The sequence below is a fragment of the Nicotiana tabacum genome, chromosome 14 (genome assembly GCF_000715075.1).
Source record: "Nicotiana tabacum cultivar K326 chromosome 14, ASM71507v2, whole genome shotgun sequence".
Taxonomy (NCBI): Eukaryota; Viridiplantae; Streptophyta; class Magnoliopsida; order Solanales; family Solanaceae; genus Nicotiana; species Nicotiana tabacum.
The window spans coordinates 16398804-16416136 of NC_134093.1; the positions used below are offsets into that span (position 1 = coordinate 16398804).

Below are 17333 nucleotides of genomic sequence, written 5' to 3' on the forward strand. Positions count from 1 at the left end.
GAGCTCGAACTCGAGCTGTCTAATCTCCAAGCGAGACCGAAGGAAGCTTTCATGATGAACCACTGAAGCCTGAAAAATAATGAAGTTATTAGAACAAGTGTAAAACTAAACAAGGTTCACAAAGGTACAAAGGGTAAATGCCTTACCCGATTCAGTGCCTGTTGCGCCTCGTTGAAGAGGCTCGACATGCCCATTTTGTTCATCTTTGCATGGTCCTCCTCGGTCACTAGGCATTGAAGGTAGCTGGCTACGCATACCAGAGCGCACAGGACTCAAGCGTCCGTCGGGATCGCAAGAACGACCGTCCTTTTGAGCTCAAGGTCCACGCTCGGGGTGGGAAATTATATCACTAGTTTTGGGCTCGAACTCAGCTCGCCCGCTCCCGATGGTACATCCTTTTGGGACCTCTAGGTGATCGAGCCCAGAAAAGTCCTCTGGTGCAGCCATATCCATGCCGTTGAAGAACGTGTTGAGGGCATCATCTGGGCCCGACGCCATCTTACTTGATTTCTCTTTGCCCGCTTGGGCCTCTTTAAGCATGGACTCGGTGTAGGAGGGTGTTTCCACGATGTCGATGATACAAGATACCTCCTTCGGGACAAGAGTGGCCTCCCGAGTGGCTGCGGGCTCTATCTCTCCCTCTGGTTCTCGAGCTAGAGGGGGATCGACCTCGTGGTCATCTTTCCCAAGTGCTGCCTACTCCCCCTCGTTAAGGGTCGACCCATGATCAATAAAAAAGTCATCGTCCTTGGGCTCATCCTTGAGCCGATAGAGGGAATCAGAGTTTGGTACGCTGGACTTGGTGCTCTTTTTGATTTTATGGACTCGGATGGTCACCTTCTTCCTCTTCGCCTCAGCATCCGGGGAACCTGAGGACTTTCTTTTCTTATTCTTCTTCTTCTTCTCCTCCTTTATGCAGCCACGGGCTGTCCCCAAGTGGAGGGTTCAGCAAGCGAGGACAGATCCTCATCCTCATCCAACGGCCTGAGTTAAGTGGTCTTAGGCAAACCTGTAAGAAAAAAGAAGACTTAGCAATGTGTAAGCTAAAAGTACAAAAGAAATCATTCGGGAAAGAACATCACCGTGGGAACATGCCTCCCGCTTGCCCTTCGAGAGCTTGCGCCATGCGCTCTCAGAGTATGACATCTGTTTGTAGATCCCCTCGATCCACTCCTTGAAGCGAGGAACTGCATTAGGAACTTGAGCAACATCTACACAACAAAAAACACAACCAGTGCGAGGCAGAATAAAGGGAAATGGCAAATACTTGAGAAGGAAAATACTTACGGGATGCGTTTCACTTTTCTGGGAACGGTAGAAATTCGGAGGGGGTGAGGTTTTCATTTTTCACCCGAACGAACCTCCCCTGCCAGCCTCGATCTTGGTCCCCGTCGATGCTCGAGAACGAAGCCTTGCTCGCTCGGCGAACGAGCTTGATCAGTCCCCCTCAGAAGATTCGAGGACTGTATAGGCGAAGTAGGTCGTCAAGGGTGAACCGAGGGGCTTCAGTATTGTTCACGAAATGTCGTAAGAGGATCACGATCCTCCAAAAGGACGGGTAGATTTTCCCGAGGCACACTTCGTACCTTTTGTAGAAGGCAAGGACTATGGGGTCCACCGGGATGAGGGTGAAGGAGTAAGTGTAAACATTTAAGTACCCCTTCAAGCGAGTAGTGATGTCGTCATTAAGCCCGGGGATGACTACCTCCTTACCCTCTAAGTTACAGTCCGCTCTAACTGTGGGTAGTGTTTCCTCAGTAATAGAGCATATGTATCTCCATGATTCCTTGCCTCGGTCTTGTTGACTAGCGACCTTCTCGATGTTAAAGTCGTTCCCGATAGAGCAGCCTCCAGGTACGAAGCTCTTCATGGAGGGATCCTGAGCCACTTCGGGAATGACAACCTCGGCATTTGTGGCTGGGTGAGAAGATGAAGGAGCAGTCTATTGAGGCACTGACTTGGAGGTTTTTTCCATCGTAATCTGGGGAATATGAAGGTTTGAAGAAAAATATAAAGGTTTGAAGAAAAATATGAAGATGGTATGAAGATCTGGGTTGAAGATCTAAAGAAAACGTATGAGGATTGAAGTTGAATATATGAAGGTTTAAGGAGCAATGTATAAAGATTTGGAGGAGTTAAAAGCAAGTAGAGAGTTCGAGGATAAATTCTAGAATCGAAAAGTGGAAGAAGTGAAAAAGGGTAAGAGCTTTATAGAGGAAGAACAATCAATGCACGACGTTTCGCATTTGAGGACAGTCAACTGGCGGCTGACACGTGCATAAAGTCAGAAAGACGCGACTGATGGGACATTTCGATTTACCCGTCATCTCTGGTGTAACGTACGAAAGAAGGAACCTGAGTTCATCTATTTCTTCCCATCGTTTCGGTAAACCTACTCTCCGAACAACGAGAAGACTATTTGTGTATGGGTAAAATCGGGGGTAATATCTACCCCGATCTCCCGATGAGAAACGGAGGAAGGGCACGAATGTACGAGATTGTAATCGAGGTTAGAGACCCTTCGTATCAAGATACAGGAAGAGCGAACGATGTGCTCGTCATCGGATATGGTAAAGCGATGCGCCCCGGGTCAAGAATGAGTTCTAAGACCTCGGGAAATACGGTAAATGGTTACGGACGACGGATAGAGAGCCGTGATATTCGCACCCAACCGAACATCACAGTGCGGATATCGCTCGATGTTGATTATGGATCAGTAATTACCGAAAAAGAAAGATTTTTACCTTTTTGACTTATACTAGGGATGAAACTCTCCTACTATATAAAAGAAAAAATTTTCTTTTGTAAGACACATTGTAATACGCAAATCAAAGCAATACAAGTTTATTTTCTGCCTTTTAGCTACTGTTAAAGTTCTTGTTCACTTATTCTGTTCTTCATTCACGACTGGACTCGAATCGGAGTTCCAATCGAGGATGAGATCACTGTTCACTCTAAGTTCAGGCTCGACCATAACATCATAATTGGTTTGATCGCTTATTTCGTTTTTAATTCATTTATCTAATATTCTTAATTATTTGTGTTGAATCAAACTACGTATCCTTAAAATTGCGTAAATATTTAATTGTTATCATATTTTGGGTAAATACAGTAAAGAAAGAAGGAACCTGAGTTCATCTATTTCTTCCCATCGTTTCGGTAAACCTACTCTCCGAACAACGAGAAGACTATTTGTGTATGGGTAAAATCGGGGGTAATATCTACCCCGATCTCCCGATGAGAAACGGAGGAAGGGCACGAATGCACGAGATTGTAATCGAGGTTAGAGACCCTTCGTATCGAGATCCAGGAAGAGCGAACGATGTGCTCGTCATCGGATATGGTAAAGCGATGCGCCCCGGGTCAAGAATGAGTTCTAAGACCTCGGGAAACGCGGTAAATGGTTACGGACGACGGATAGAGAGCCGTGATATTCGCACCCAACAGGACATCACAGTGCGGATATCGCTCGATGTTGATTATGGATCAGTAATTACCGAAAAAGGAAGATTTTTACCTTTTTGACTTATACTAGGGATGAAACTCTCCTACTATATAAAAGGGAAAATTTTCTTTTGTAAGACACATTGTAATACGCAAATCAAAGCAATACAAGTTTATTTTCTGCCTTTTAGCTACTGTTAAAGTTCTTGTTCACTTATTCTGTTCTTCATTCACGACTGGGCTCGAATCGGAGGTCCAATCGAGGATGAGATCACTGTTCACTCTAAGTTCAGGCTCGACCATAACATCATAATTGGTTTGATCGCTTATTTCGTTTTTAATTCATTTATCTAATATTCTTAATTATTTGTGTTGAATCAAACTACGTATCCTTAAAATTAGGTACATATTTAATTGTTATCATATTTTGGGTAAATACAGTAAAGAAAGACAATGTTTGAAGTACAGAAAGAGAAATGTTATATTACTTGTTACTTGTGCAAAGAAGGTAGGAACATCAATAAATGACAATAAATCAATCTGAGATCAACGGCCCAGACCACACTGGATTAAAACGGTGTCGTTTAGACACCCTGGGCATCCACTGGTGTTGGACCGGGCAGGCCTGGGTTTGGGCTGAGTTTGTTTGGGCCAATTTGTTTAAAATTGGCCCAAGTTCGAAAAGATTTCTTTCTTTATTTATTTATTTATTTATTTATTTATTTATTTCCTTTTTCTTATTTATTTTAAAACAAAACTAATTATTCATGTTCCAATTGAGCATCGACATTACATTTCTAACTTCCGTTGGGCTGTTTGGTTGCCAAATATTTAGAAAAGAGATTAGTAAAAGAGCATAAGAATAGGGCATAGATATTATAATTATACCAATTGAACTTTAAATAAGTGATGAAATTTTGTGTAAAGTATGTTATTATTATTCTTACTAGAGACTGATATATAGAGGTGGTTCAGCAGCTATAATAATAATAATAGTAATAATTATTATTATTCTACCCTATAATTTTCTTATCATTATCATATTATCGTGTGGCCACAGTTAGCGGATGTTGCACAATTACATTATAGTCTATTTCATGATCATAAAAATAAAGCCAAATACGTTGGAATGATTTGAGTATTAGAAAATCATTGCTTCAAAGACAAAAATATCATGGACTATTCGAAATTGGTTATACGAAAAGACAAAAAAGAATGACATAGGTGACTGAATATTAATTTAGATAAAATATAGAATATTGCGAGACAAATCACAACATTGTGAAAGTAGCTATTATGCTCTCAAATATATGACTTAGTGGTCAATGTAATGAGTTGAAATATATAAAGTTTTAGGTTCAAATTTCAGCGGAAGTAAAAATATGAGGTGATTACTTCTCATCTGTCTATCCTTTGATGGTCAGAATTATCCGATACACGTACTGGTGGAAGATGTCAGATATAATCATAAAATTAGTCGAAATACTCACAAGTTATCCCAGACACCACAATTATAAAGAAACATATCTATTCTGGTCTAGTTTATCTAACACATCTTGATTTTTCGAGGTTTAGACTGATTTTTAAATATATATTTAATATTTGAATCTTGATTAGTCCACGACATATAGAAAAACTGAAGAAACACTTATAATATTAATTGTGACGTTCTAAAATAAAGTCATATAAAAATGAACAGAGTGAATAACATTTAGTTAAGACATTACTGAATGAAAATCATAATAATTGACAATGCCGGTAACGAAGTATTAAAAATTGATATTAATGTTGTACGCAAAATTTGACTTCAAGATCAACTTTTATGGAGGCGTGAGTAGAATTTATATTATGTACTACCACATTTATTTGCTTTCAATTCTTTAAATATGTATTGCAATTATCATTGACTGGTTCATTGTGAGGCAATAACTGCAAACAAAAATAATCCAATTTTGCAACAAAAACAAATACACGTCTAAAGGAAAATGATTGGGGAAAAATGTAAAGTAAATTAAGTAATAGGTTTGAACTTTATAGTGATCACCAAGACCCGAAAAATTTCGATAGAAAAAAAATGTATGATACATCTTGTGTTGCATTAAAGATCATTAAGACTCGGAAAATTACGATGAAAAAAAAAGTGTATAACATACGATACATCTTGTATTGCATTAAAGATTACTAAGACTCGAAAAATTGCGGTGGAAAAAAAGTGTATAACATACGATATATCTTGTACTGCATGCACTAAAGATACTAGAACCCAAAAAAATTGCGATGGACAAAAAATGTATAACATACGATATATCTTGTAATGAACTAAAAGTAATATTATTCTAGTTTATGTATAGCACTACTAATGGATCCAGAAATTGTTGTTTAGAGCATCCAATGTTGTTGATCCAATAATTGACTTTGCTCATGACAATTTCTCTCTCTCTTTTTTATTTATTTATTTTTATTTTTATTTTTTTAAAATAATTTTGATGACCGATGCAACAGACATACCATATGTAAATTTTTTTTTTGCCATAACCCATGAAACCGTTGCTCAACATTTTGCGATGTCTAAGGCAATCATGTGCCTAAATTCGTTGTATATATTAGGTATGATAATTTATAGTTTTATACCCAATGTGGGGCTTCTTTATTTTGTATTTTGCTTGTCACAGCCCATGTAATTGAATGGAGGGTGAATTTGGTCTCATATAGAATATTTCTTGGGTAGAACAATATTTTGTGGGAAATATTTTAATTTCGAAAATTAGTTTTTTAGATAATTTTCATGTCACGACTCAAAATCTGGGCCATGAACAAACACTAAGGAAGGCAAACTCCTTATCAAAGATACTTTTATAATGAAATTTAATATTTCTAGAACATAGTTCATATAAGCCTATCACTAGTCAATCACATCATTATATGCAATCATCGTAAAATCACAAGTTCAAATCAAAGCAACAATCAATCATAAAACATAATCTACATTCATCGGTATGATAATAACTAATTCCGAATCAACCACATAAATTATACAATTCCAAAAATATAATTTCAAAACTCGACATTACAAAGCAATTCTAGAGTATAAGAAACAATACATTAATTTGATTAAACATAAAGGATAGTCTAACTCGTGCAAATAAGATACAAGACTAATCAAAAATATTAAATCTTATTCAATCTCTAAGATTTTGTGTTAGCCTCAAAGTGTAATGAGGTGTTCGTCACAAGTGTTTTGTGAACGATAACATAATCCATATCATTATTTCTGAACACGTTCAATCAAGATTATAATATATACTGTGTAAATACATTAGGAATGTTGTTGTTGTTATAAAATACTAAGAACAATAACATTTAAAACTGAGGCAATAACTAAATTAAAATATTTAAGATCTTTTCTAGTATGTTGAATAGTCTAAAGAAAACAAAAAAGAGAAAATAATTTAGGTGCATGTATAATGATATACAACTGCCCCCCCCTTTGACTGTCGCCACCTAAAAAGAGGGTCTCATTTTCCTAGGCGCAAATTAGCACCACTCACTGTGTTTTCACACTCCCACAAGAAGTACTGAACACACACACTCTCTCAGTTCAGGGGCACTTTTGTCACTTTATTAAAAAGTTCCCTGAATCACACCTTCTCCATTTTGTCCTCTCATCTTTTAGTGCTCCACTTTTTATGTATGCATTACCTAAAATACCCTTGACATTTCTCCTTCTTACCTCGGGCGATTCCTAACGAGCGAATCTTGTTCTTCTACATTTTTTTCTTTGGATCCTTCTCTTTCTACATAATACACATTGATTTATGGGTGTGTGTGTGTTTGGAACTACATTGGGTAATGGGTCAGTGAGTTTTGTGTGTAAAGGTGGAATCTTGATTTGTTGAATGACATTTGTTTTTGCATTTGGGTTAAGTGTTAAATGTATGAAACAACCCATTAAAGCAAAGTTCTTACTTGAGCTTTTGCTTTAATCTTTTTGTTCTGTACAAACCCTTTTGCTCTCTTTCTCTAAAAGAAGTGATCTTTTTGTGTGAAAAAGGTTTCTTGATGATGAAAACAGTGAGGTCTGATTAGTAAGGTGGGGTTGTTTTATTTTAGCTTATTGGGTTTGTCTGTTTCAAGATTTGGGAGGTCATTTTAAAGATCTAAGACTTGGGGAGCTGAAGCAATTGGAGTTGCAAGAATGAAGTCTAGTGCAAGACTTGACTCAGTTGTTTTTCAGCTAACTCCTACTAGAACTAGGTATATTTGACATGGTTATAGCTAGTTTACTCAAAGTATGTTATCTTTATTTGGTTTATGATTCACGTAATGGTGTTTTAGATTGGTATTGTTGTGTGTGTACATCAGTACATGGATGTGCATTGATCTTTGTGGATTTTTAGAGTATGTATTTATTTGGTTTTCTGTTTTCTTTTTGTTTTTTTGTTGCTGTTTTTAGGATTTGTCAGGTTTAGCATTGATTGTGTAGAATCCAATTCAAGGTTCCTTTAACATGTAGAGTTGAAAATTCAGTGGGTTAGATAACATTCTTGTTGCTATAGTCTTGATAAATGTCTTTTCATTCTACAATGATTTTTTTTTTTGAAACTGACATTTTCCTTTTAGTATTTACTTTTTAGTTATATTGCATAATATTGGAATGCGAGGAGTTTAAATGGAATAACATGGTCAGTAAGGATTCATATAGCCGACCCCAACTTGGTTGTGACTGAGACGCATTAGTTGTTGCTGTTGACATCTTCCTCTTAGTGTTTACTTTTTAATTGTATTGCATTATATTGGTTTGAGATGAGTTTAAATGGAATACCATGGTTAGTGACGATTCATATAGCTGACCCCAACTTGTTTTGGACTGAGATGTAGTTGTTGTTGACATATTCCTCTTAGTTACCAGTGGAAGGGAATTGACATTACTTTCTGATTGTTAAAGGAGTTTGAAATTTGGACTTGATGTGAATCCTGCACCAAAGTTAATTAGCTCTCTGATTTATTTGGCTTTTATGCAAATCAAAAGTAAGCTGGTGCCACGACATCTACCCTTGCACGTTGTCTCTCTACTTTCCTCTTCATTAGAGTTTGGGGAGTATTGTTTGGAGTGTGCATAGATTTACTCAAACAAATAATCAGAGTGAAGCTGTGGAAATTCTTGCTACTGATATGTGATTTAAATGCCTTAATTTTTTCCAGGTGTGATTTATTCATTATAGCTAATGGCAAGAAGGAGAAAATAGCTTCTGGTTTGCTGAATCCTTTTCTTGCTCACTTGAGAACTGCTCAAGATCAAATTGCAAAGGGTGGCTATTCAGTTTTGCTGGAACCAGATGCTCATGTCGATGCTTCATGGTTTACAAAGGGTACAGTGGAAAGGTTTGTAGTAAAACCTAGTGGTGTCCTTGTAAGAGTTCCAATTACCTAATCAGTTATATGTATTCTTATATGTTAATTAGCTTATCAATGGGAATGTTTCCTGTGATAGTTCAAGTCCAATTCTCTGAGGAGATCTTTGTGCAAAGGCATAAACTTTTTATTTGTATACAATTTCTTACTGAAATGGTTGGAACCTTCTTTAGGGACAGTTCATATTTTTGCAAAGCAAGAAAGGAAAACTTTTGCAATTAAATAGGCATTGTTTTTATATAACCAGCAAGCTAAACTAGAGATTACTTACGTAAGCATGTAGCATACTTCACAGCCGGTAACATGACGCTGCTCTGGCACATCCTACTGATACTGAGAAAGATTAAAAAAGAGAATAAGGGCGTGATAATAATGTGCAAACAAATTAGGCCAATGTTTCCTTTTCTCTGTTTTGTTAATAACAAATTGGTGTAATGTTTTTTTTTTTCTGTTATCAGGTTTGTCCGTTTTGTGAGCACTCCGGAGATCCTGGAAAGGGTGTACACCATAGAATCTGAGATCTTGCAGATCGAGGAAGCAATTGTCCTTCAGGGACACAATGATATTGGGAAAGGGCCAGTAAGTATTTCCTGATCTTCAGAAATTTCATGTGTCATGGAGGGTTGTAGACGTCAGTCCAACAATTTTTATTTCCTTGACAGGTCGAATATAAAGAAGCAAAACCCGCTGGAAATTTTGCAGGTACTTCAGAGCGAAGAACTTCTATCATCATTTATAGAAAAAGCCCAGTCCGGCCCTTTTTTATTTTATTTTTTGCTTCCCATCATCACATAGGCCAATGATGCACCTTGCGATCAAGACTTGATAAACTTTTTGGGCCTGGTTTCTTGGTTAACTTAACTATTTCACTCCTCAGCCTTTTGTGTCTTCCATTGCCTTATTGATTGGGTCCTCCATTTGCAAGGAAATAATACTCCGATATAGATCCCTAGACTCTGCAATTATCTTACTTGTTTTTGTCAGTAATCTAAGTAACTGCGGGCTTTATCCTTTAATGTTACGTGGAATTGCTGTTTATGAGACAAGATACTGAAAAATAGTAAAATTTGGACAGGTACTAAATTGACAGCAGATATTAGTGAGGAGAAAGCTATTGTCCTTTACAAGGTGACTGGGCATCTTGTATTCTTTCAAATGTTGCGCATATTATGCCTATTTCCTAATCTGGTTTATGTTTCGTGCAGCCAGGGGAATATCAACCTCAGACAAATGGGTCAGGCTCTCAGGAAGAAAATTCAAGGTATATCAATCTCCTGGAAGTTATACTTGTGTCTGTGGTTTCACTTCAGAATTCCATGGACTAAGATTTGTTGATGATGGTTAATCAACTAGAAGTACTCAATCAGATTCCTTTTTGCACCTTTGTCCCTGTTTGTTGTCGTAATATTAGGATAAATCAGTGATATCACTATGGTCAAATTGAAAAAAAAAAACTAGGATTTCTCTTTTGATAAAGTTGAAAGCAGGATGTCTAACTTAGCGCAGTAAGTTCATCCGGTTCATTGTAAGCTGGTGTACAAGCTGGTTAAGAGCAATATAAATTCCTACACTGGCAACCTGTTTTCCTTTTGACTGCTCTAATTTTATAGCTGCTACACATAATTTGTCCCCAAAAGAAGGCGCTCTCATAAGATCGAGAAACAGAAAGAGAAAAGAGGAAAAGGAAAAACAGAAAACTGTAAGAGTAGATGATTTATAATCTTTTGCTCATCCATTGATAATAGTGCAGATGTTCATCTTATTATGATTTTTAACATTTCAGCAGTCAAGCCAGTTTCTTTGTGTTCTGTTGGCTAGTTAACATTCAATAATATTTCTTGACAAATGGTACTTCTATCCTTGTTAGCAATCGTCCACTTTAAATCAAAGCGTTGAACAGCAGTGCCTTAGTGTGTATATTTCTCTGCATATTATGTGAGTGAGTTCAAATTTCACAGCCATAATGTAGTTGGAAAACAAGCTGATAGGCCTCTATCCTATAGACAGTCGAAGTATAGACATTAGTGTCAAAAAAAAAAATTGAGCAAGTTACTTATCAAAGGAAAAGCATTGACATAAGTTGTTTGTCACTAGCATTTGATCATATCTTCAGTTCGCATCGTTTTCATAAGCCTAATTAAAGAATCTCTGAAAATTTAATTGGACTTCCTCAGAGCTTGTAACATGTATGAAGAGCCAAATTACTCAAGTTTAATAACAGCTCCGATGCATTTTGATTGATTTGTCTTCTTATTCACTATTCAGAGTACAGCTTTTGAAGGTCCTGGAGACTCGCAAGTCTGTGCTTCAAAAAGAACAAGGAATGGCATTTGCACGTGCTGTAGCTGCTGGTTTTGATATTGATCGCATGGCACAGATGGTATCATTTGCTGAGTCTTTTGGCGCCTCACGCTTAAAGTAAGCAACTAGCAGCAACTTCTAGTTCCCTTTGTTGGAATAAACACCGCTTATTTTTAGTTTACATTCAAATCAAAGTATTCGAAGAACAAAAAATAAACAGTTAATTGCAATCAACATTGCTAAACAGTCCTATGATTCATGAAATATTTTCATGTGGCAGAGATGCATGTGTAAGATTTATGGAACTGTGGAAGAAAAAACATGAAAATGGACAATGGGTTGAAATTGAAGCTGCAGAAGCAATGGCGAATCAATTAAACATTGCTGCAATGAATGCATCTGGAATTCTGCTCTCTAATATTGCTAATAAGCCGTTTGATTCCAACAGTGAGATGGCTTCTGAGAATTATGTGAAATCAAGCGCGGATGGTAATTCAGGTAATGAAGCAAATCCTATTGAAGGGTACTCCGTTATGACTTCCCCTTCATATAGGCTGCATCCGGGCAAGGTCATATTATTTGCAAATAATAACATACATTCTTTAAGTCATCAAGGTTATAGTTTCTGTTTCTCTTTTTTGACATGCAAAACGTTCATTCCTGGGGATGCTTTCAGTTCTGACCTTGGATGTACTCTTATTGTTTATGAGGATTGAATAGGATGATTTAGGTATGTATATTTTTGTACAACATGTGCTTTCTTGAGAGAGTTGTAATATTTTTGTCATATTCTTTGGTAATATAGGGGAAAGGCCTCCATCGGATCAACAAAATCCAAATGGTCAACAACAATATCAGTTTCTTCATCCAATGTTTCCACCTTGGACAATGCATTCTCCAGGCTCTGCCGTACCTGCTTTTCAAGGATACCCTATGCAAGGAGTACCATATTATCCAGCTTATCCAGGAAATGGGCCTCTCTATCAACCTCCTTATCCAGGAATGGAAGACTCTCGTATGAGTGTCACTCCGAAAACTAGACAGAAAAGACAGTCTTTGGATAGGGGAGAAAGCAACAGTGAATCGGAGGAGGACGAAGAAATGGATAGTGAAATTTCTCATAGTCAAAGAAAGAAGGCTGGTGGACGGTCTAGGAAAAAACAATCAGGAAAGGTTGTTATACGTAACATTAATTATATCACTTCTAAAACAAAGAACTCTAGTGACAGCGATTCAGAAGCAGCTTCTGGTTCGGAAAAAGATGCTGATAGTGAAGATCTAGAAGGCAATGGTCACAATTCGGTGAACAGGGAAACTTCATGGTCATCAAAAACAAGACGAAGCCGCACAAAGTTTCAGGATGAGTCAAATTTATATGATGATGACACTGTTCGTGAGAAGGAAGCTGATGGTGGGCATTGGCTGGCATTTCAAAATTGTTTATTGAAAGGTAACGAAGAAGAAAATCACGCTGACAAAAATGGCATGTTCTCCATGGAGAAAGATGCAAGGAGGAGGCGAAAAAATACCACGGGCGATGATCCTTTGGCTATTGGTGCACAAGATGGCATTGAAATGAAGGATAGGTTGAGTGATGATATCCACACAGTTGGTGCGAAGATGTCGCGCATGTCCAGGGGACCTAATGGTGAACTTGTACTTTCAAACAGAGGATATGACAGTGCTCAAGGACTTGGTGACCAAATGGACATGCAGTTTACAGAAATAAATGGGAGAAAAGTCATGCTTAGAACTTCAAATGATGATTTTATGTTAAATGGTCGAGACAATCAATCAGGGATGAGAAATTCATTAGATCCTCTAGCTGTAAATGCATTTGAGCATGCGAATAAGATAGAGACAGCATCCTCACATGATATGGCTGATGAGTCTTTTGTTGTACCTTTTAGGTCAATGTCATTGGATGACGTTGGACCAGAGGGAAGAACTGCCATTAACATGGACTCTGAGCTTCCGCATCAAAAATCAGAAAACAACTCTGCTGGGGTTATGAGCTACTACGAGCCTAATGATTTGAGCTTGATGCCTGAGCGTGGTACAGAAAAGAGGTCAGGTGTCTATGACCCTGCGCTGGACTACGAAATGCAATTTTGCATTGAAGGGTCTGCTTCAAAGGATAAAAGAAAGAATGGAGTCTCGAATGATGGGAACGTAGGTTCTAAAAAATCAGAGAAAGATCGCAGGTCAAAAGCTACTGTTGATACTTCAGATAAGAAGAGGAGTGGGGGACCAATAAGAAAAGGAAAAATGTCAAAGTCAAGTCCTTTGGATGATGCACGAGCACGTGCTGAGAGGATAAGATCCTTCAAGTCTGATATCCAGAAGATGAAAAAAGAAAAGGTGCACTGACCTAATTTTTTCTCACTTTTTCCCCCTTTTTCGTGGTACAAAGTGTTAGTGATTTACATAGTGTTTCTGGAATATCTAACCAGTTTAAGTTGGTTATTTCATGATATATTTCCCAATAGAGTTTAAATAGGTGGAATTTTAAAATTTTACAGGAAGAGGCAGACCAAAAGCGCATTGAAGCATTAAAACTGGAAAGGCAAAAGAGAATTGCATCCAGAGGTGGCTCCAGCTCTGCTCGCTCTCCAGCGCCAACAGCCCAAACAAGAAAATTGCCAGCAAAACTCTCTCCTGGAACCATCAGGGGATCTAAGTTCAGTGACTCAGAACCTGGATCCTCGTCGCCGTTGCAAAGAACCAAAATAAGAACTTCACTGGTGTCAACTGATCTGCAAAAGGGCTCTAAAGCCAGCAAATCAACTGATGGCAGCAAATTGGCTGGTAACAAATTGAGTAGATCGGCGTCGTCCTTGTCTGAACCAAAAAAAGAAAACAATGGTGTTACACCTGATTCAAAGGCATCTATGGCACGAATAAGAAGATTATCAGAGCCCAAAGCAATCAGCGGCAAGCCTGGCACTTTGGGGAAGGCACAAAGTGCTGAATTCGTATCAAAGCCCAAGGTTCGGAGTGCGGAACCAGTGTCTAAGACGAAGCGGTCTGATGTGCCAGAGAGCAAGAAAATATCTGCTATCATAGACCTTGACAAAAAGAAGGCTGCTACTCTTCCGGAGCTGAAAATCAGAACCACCAAAGAATCGTCTGATTTGCCACAAGATAAACCAGCTGCAGAGAATATAGCAAAAGAGAAGAATGACAGGCCTTCCGTAGTATCCAAAGGCATTGAATCATGCAAGAGTGATCTAGATGAAAACATTATTGAGAAAACTGTTGTTATGCTTGAGAAGGAGAAGCCCTCGTTTGCTGTTTCCAAATCATCATCAGAGAATGACAGTGTAGAGAAAACTGACTTTGCATCTACACGTGACCCGCCCTCACCCTTTGAGGGATTTATCCGAGCTCCTGCTCCTAGCCGACTGCAAGAAGTGTCAAATACCCATGAGGTAGGATTAGTAGAGTTAGGTTAAATTAAAAGCTGGCACTCTTTGATGTTGCCCATTACACAACACAATTACTAAAAATTCTTACAGTTCAGTGATTACTATCTCAGTTGAACTTGAACATATGGTAATATATAGTTAACATGTGTAGATCATGGAGATAAAATGTTCCTGATTTCTTCCCTAAAAATGTCCCTTATTTTAGCAAAACTTTTTCAGAAGCAACAGACAGCTTAATTGATCGTAGATGTTTTAGTTTAATCTGGTATTCCTTTATATACTTTGTTCATTTTTCTTTGGTGGCATGGGGGTAAGGAGGGGAGATTTTTGGGTTTGGGGGGGCACTGTAGTATTCTTGGGGGCCGATTTGCTTGGGTGATGTGAGCAAGCTATCCTTTCAATTGTTTACATGCCAGTTGAAGTTAATTTTAACCTGCTTATGCCTATTTATTGAAAAGAGAAAATTATATTTTCACCTAAACAACCCTTGTCAGGAAAACTTATAATATACACCTAACAACACTTACTAATGAAAAAGGAAAAAAAAAATCACCTACTTAAAGTCTCGTGTTTCAATATGTTCATATGGATATTTGTAATATATTTTCTGCCAAATGGATTTCTTGTATGTTGTTTACATGGTGCTGGGGATTCTCGTTAGCATTTGTTTATTTAGCAAAGGTTTTAATTTATGCTCTGCTTGTTTGAGTTCTTGATTGAATTAACATTAACTTGTTTGAGTTCTTTATTGAATTAACATTAGTTGCATATGCAATTGCAAAATTTGAATATTCCACCTTTATATTTGCAGGTAGGGACGAGTTATGCTGATGACACACCCAAATTTGCAAATATCGGTAGTACTGTTTATTGTGCTCCCTATGCTCGTGTCTCCTCTGTAGAGGACCCTTCTACCAGAAACTTGGAGTATGTTAAAGCACCCCCGTCGAGCTCAGACATAGCATCAACAGTTAAAGAAATTGCCAAAGCTCATGCACCTGATATTCACACCATCAGAGTAGATAACAATCCAGAAGCTGCAGAAAAGACTCAATTGAAGGAATCACCAAAAGGTTTTAAACGCCTTTTGAGGTTTGGAAAGAAGAACCATTCCTCTGCAGGAGCGGAATCAGATGGTGCAACCATGAATAGTGTCAAGCAGGATGAGAGTGCCACAAATGCTTCCTTGCCTAGTGAAGGTAACGAACTTTCAGATCTCTTAACTTGATAGCCGTAGCTGAAAACATCGATAACATGTTCCCTTTTGAAATTATGGGAACAAATTCTGGAATAGTTTTCTTGTTAAGATCCTTATCCAAAAAACAAAAATTACTCCCTCTGTCCCTATTTATTTTGCTCACTTTCCTTTTAGTCAGTCCCAAAATAACACCTTTCTATACTTAGAAATGATTTAACTTTAAGATTTTCATTTTATCTTTAATGAGATAATTTAGAGTCACAAAAATGTCTATGGCTTGTTTTAGACCACAAATTTCAAAAGTCTTTATTTGATTCTTAAACTACATGTCCAATCAAAGCATGTCACATAAAATGGGACGGGGGAGCAATGATTTTCGTATAAATCCAAAATGAAGTTTAGGACCAGCTACCATTTGAATCCTTACAATCTGTTACTTCGGCTTCGCAAACCAAATAGGGAGCACCAAAAGCAGAACAAGAGGACAAGTGAAATAAGAATATAAAAAGATAAGAAAACATGTTAAACAGATAGCTGTTTGTGATTGGAGAGAGGGAGTGGTGGAAGGGTAGTGGATGAGTACTGTTGCGTTGAGAAGAATGGGGGAAACAATTCTTGGCTGACATTTCTTTTCAGTAGCTTCGCACAGTTTTGGAAAGATTTCTTTGATTTGTATGTACTGTAGATGACTCAATAGAATATGTCTTGATCCTGAATGTTAAACCCTTAATTCTAATTCCATCTGCACAATTGTAATGCATATGGAATCGACAATAATTTGTTCACCCTTGTCCCTCTTTAATATCCATAAGCTGACCTTATACCTTATCTCCTCCAGTTTACACTTTGAAGAATTTGATCTCCCAAGATGAAACCCCAACTGGTGGCAATGCTCCTCAGAAGTGTAAGATTAATTATATCTTTAAGATTTAAATGTGTTTTATATTTATATGTATGAATGAGGAACTGAGGCATTTACACTTGGAATACAGCTCGCCTCTCTTTGTTATCTCCCTTTCGAAGCAAGACTACTGAAAAAAGGTGACAGTATGCAGTATCAAGATTATTCAAGTCTCCTATGGTTGTCAGGTCGAGGTGTGACACATCTATTCATCATTTTTTTAATTTTGCTCACAGCTCTTTATGAGTTTCCAAAAGCAGTTCATTTCCTAAAATGTAGTATTTTGTAAAAAGGTATGGTGTTAAGATGAAAAATGTATATACGTTCGACTGCCTGTTAGCTTTCAATGTACTTTACAGTTTGGATTTGATAGTTGGTGTTTGCAGTAAAGATGCTCCAGAAATTTTTACAGTTCCTATCGTTTATTTACTGCTTCAAAGTAATTACACATTTGCAATTTTCCTTGACCGCTTATTAAGTTCAAGGGCATGGGAAATGAATATAAGAGAAAAAAGAATGTGGCAATGAAAACAGAAAAAGGGCAGCCCGGCGCACGAAGCATCCCCGATCCCCAAGAGGTGTGATGTAGGTGCTTGCATCAAAGGCTGATTCCACGGCTCGAACCCGTGAAATGTGTAGATGCATCACT

General features: G+C 37.8%; 1 protein-coding gene across 1 annotated transcript; it reads left to right on the top strand.

The window, feature by feature from the left end:
- Positions 1-6937: 6937 nt before the first annotated feature.
- On the top strand, positions 6938-17095 carry LOC107765247 (COP1-interacting protein 7). Its single transcript, XM_016583872.2, has 13 exons — positions 6938-7698; positions 8647-8826; positions 9315-9435; positions 9519-9558; positions 9932-9984; positions 10062-10117; positions 11122-11274; positions 11438-11655; positions 11963-13518; positions 13680-14588; positions 15397-15784; positions 16622-16687; positions 16776-17095. Exons 1-13 carry the CDS (start codon positions 7640-7642, stop codon positions 16826-16828), a joined length of 3852 nt encoding a protein of 1283 aa, XP_016439358.2. The 5' UTR covers positions 6938-7639; the 3' UTR covers positions 16829-17095.
- Positions 17096-17333: the final 238 nt, after the last annotated feature.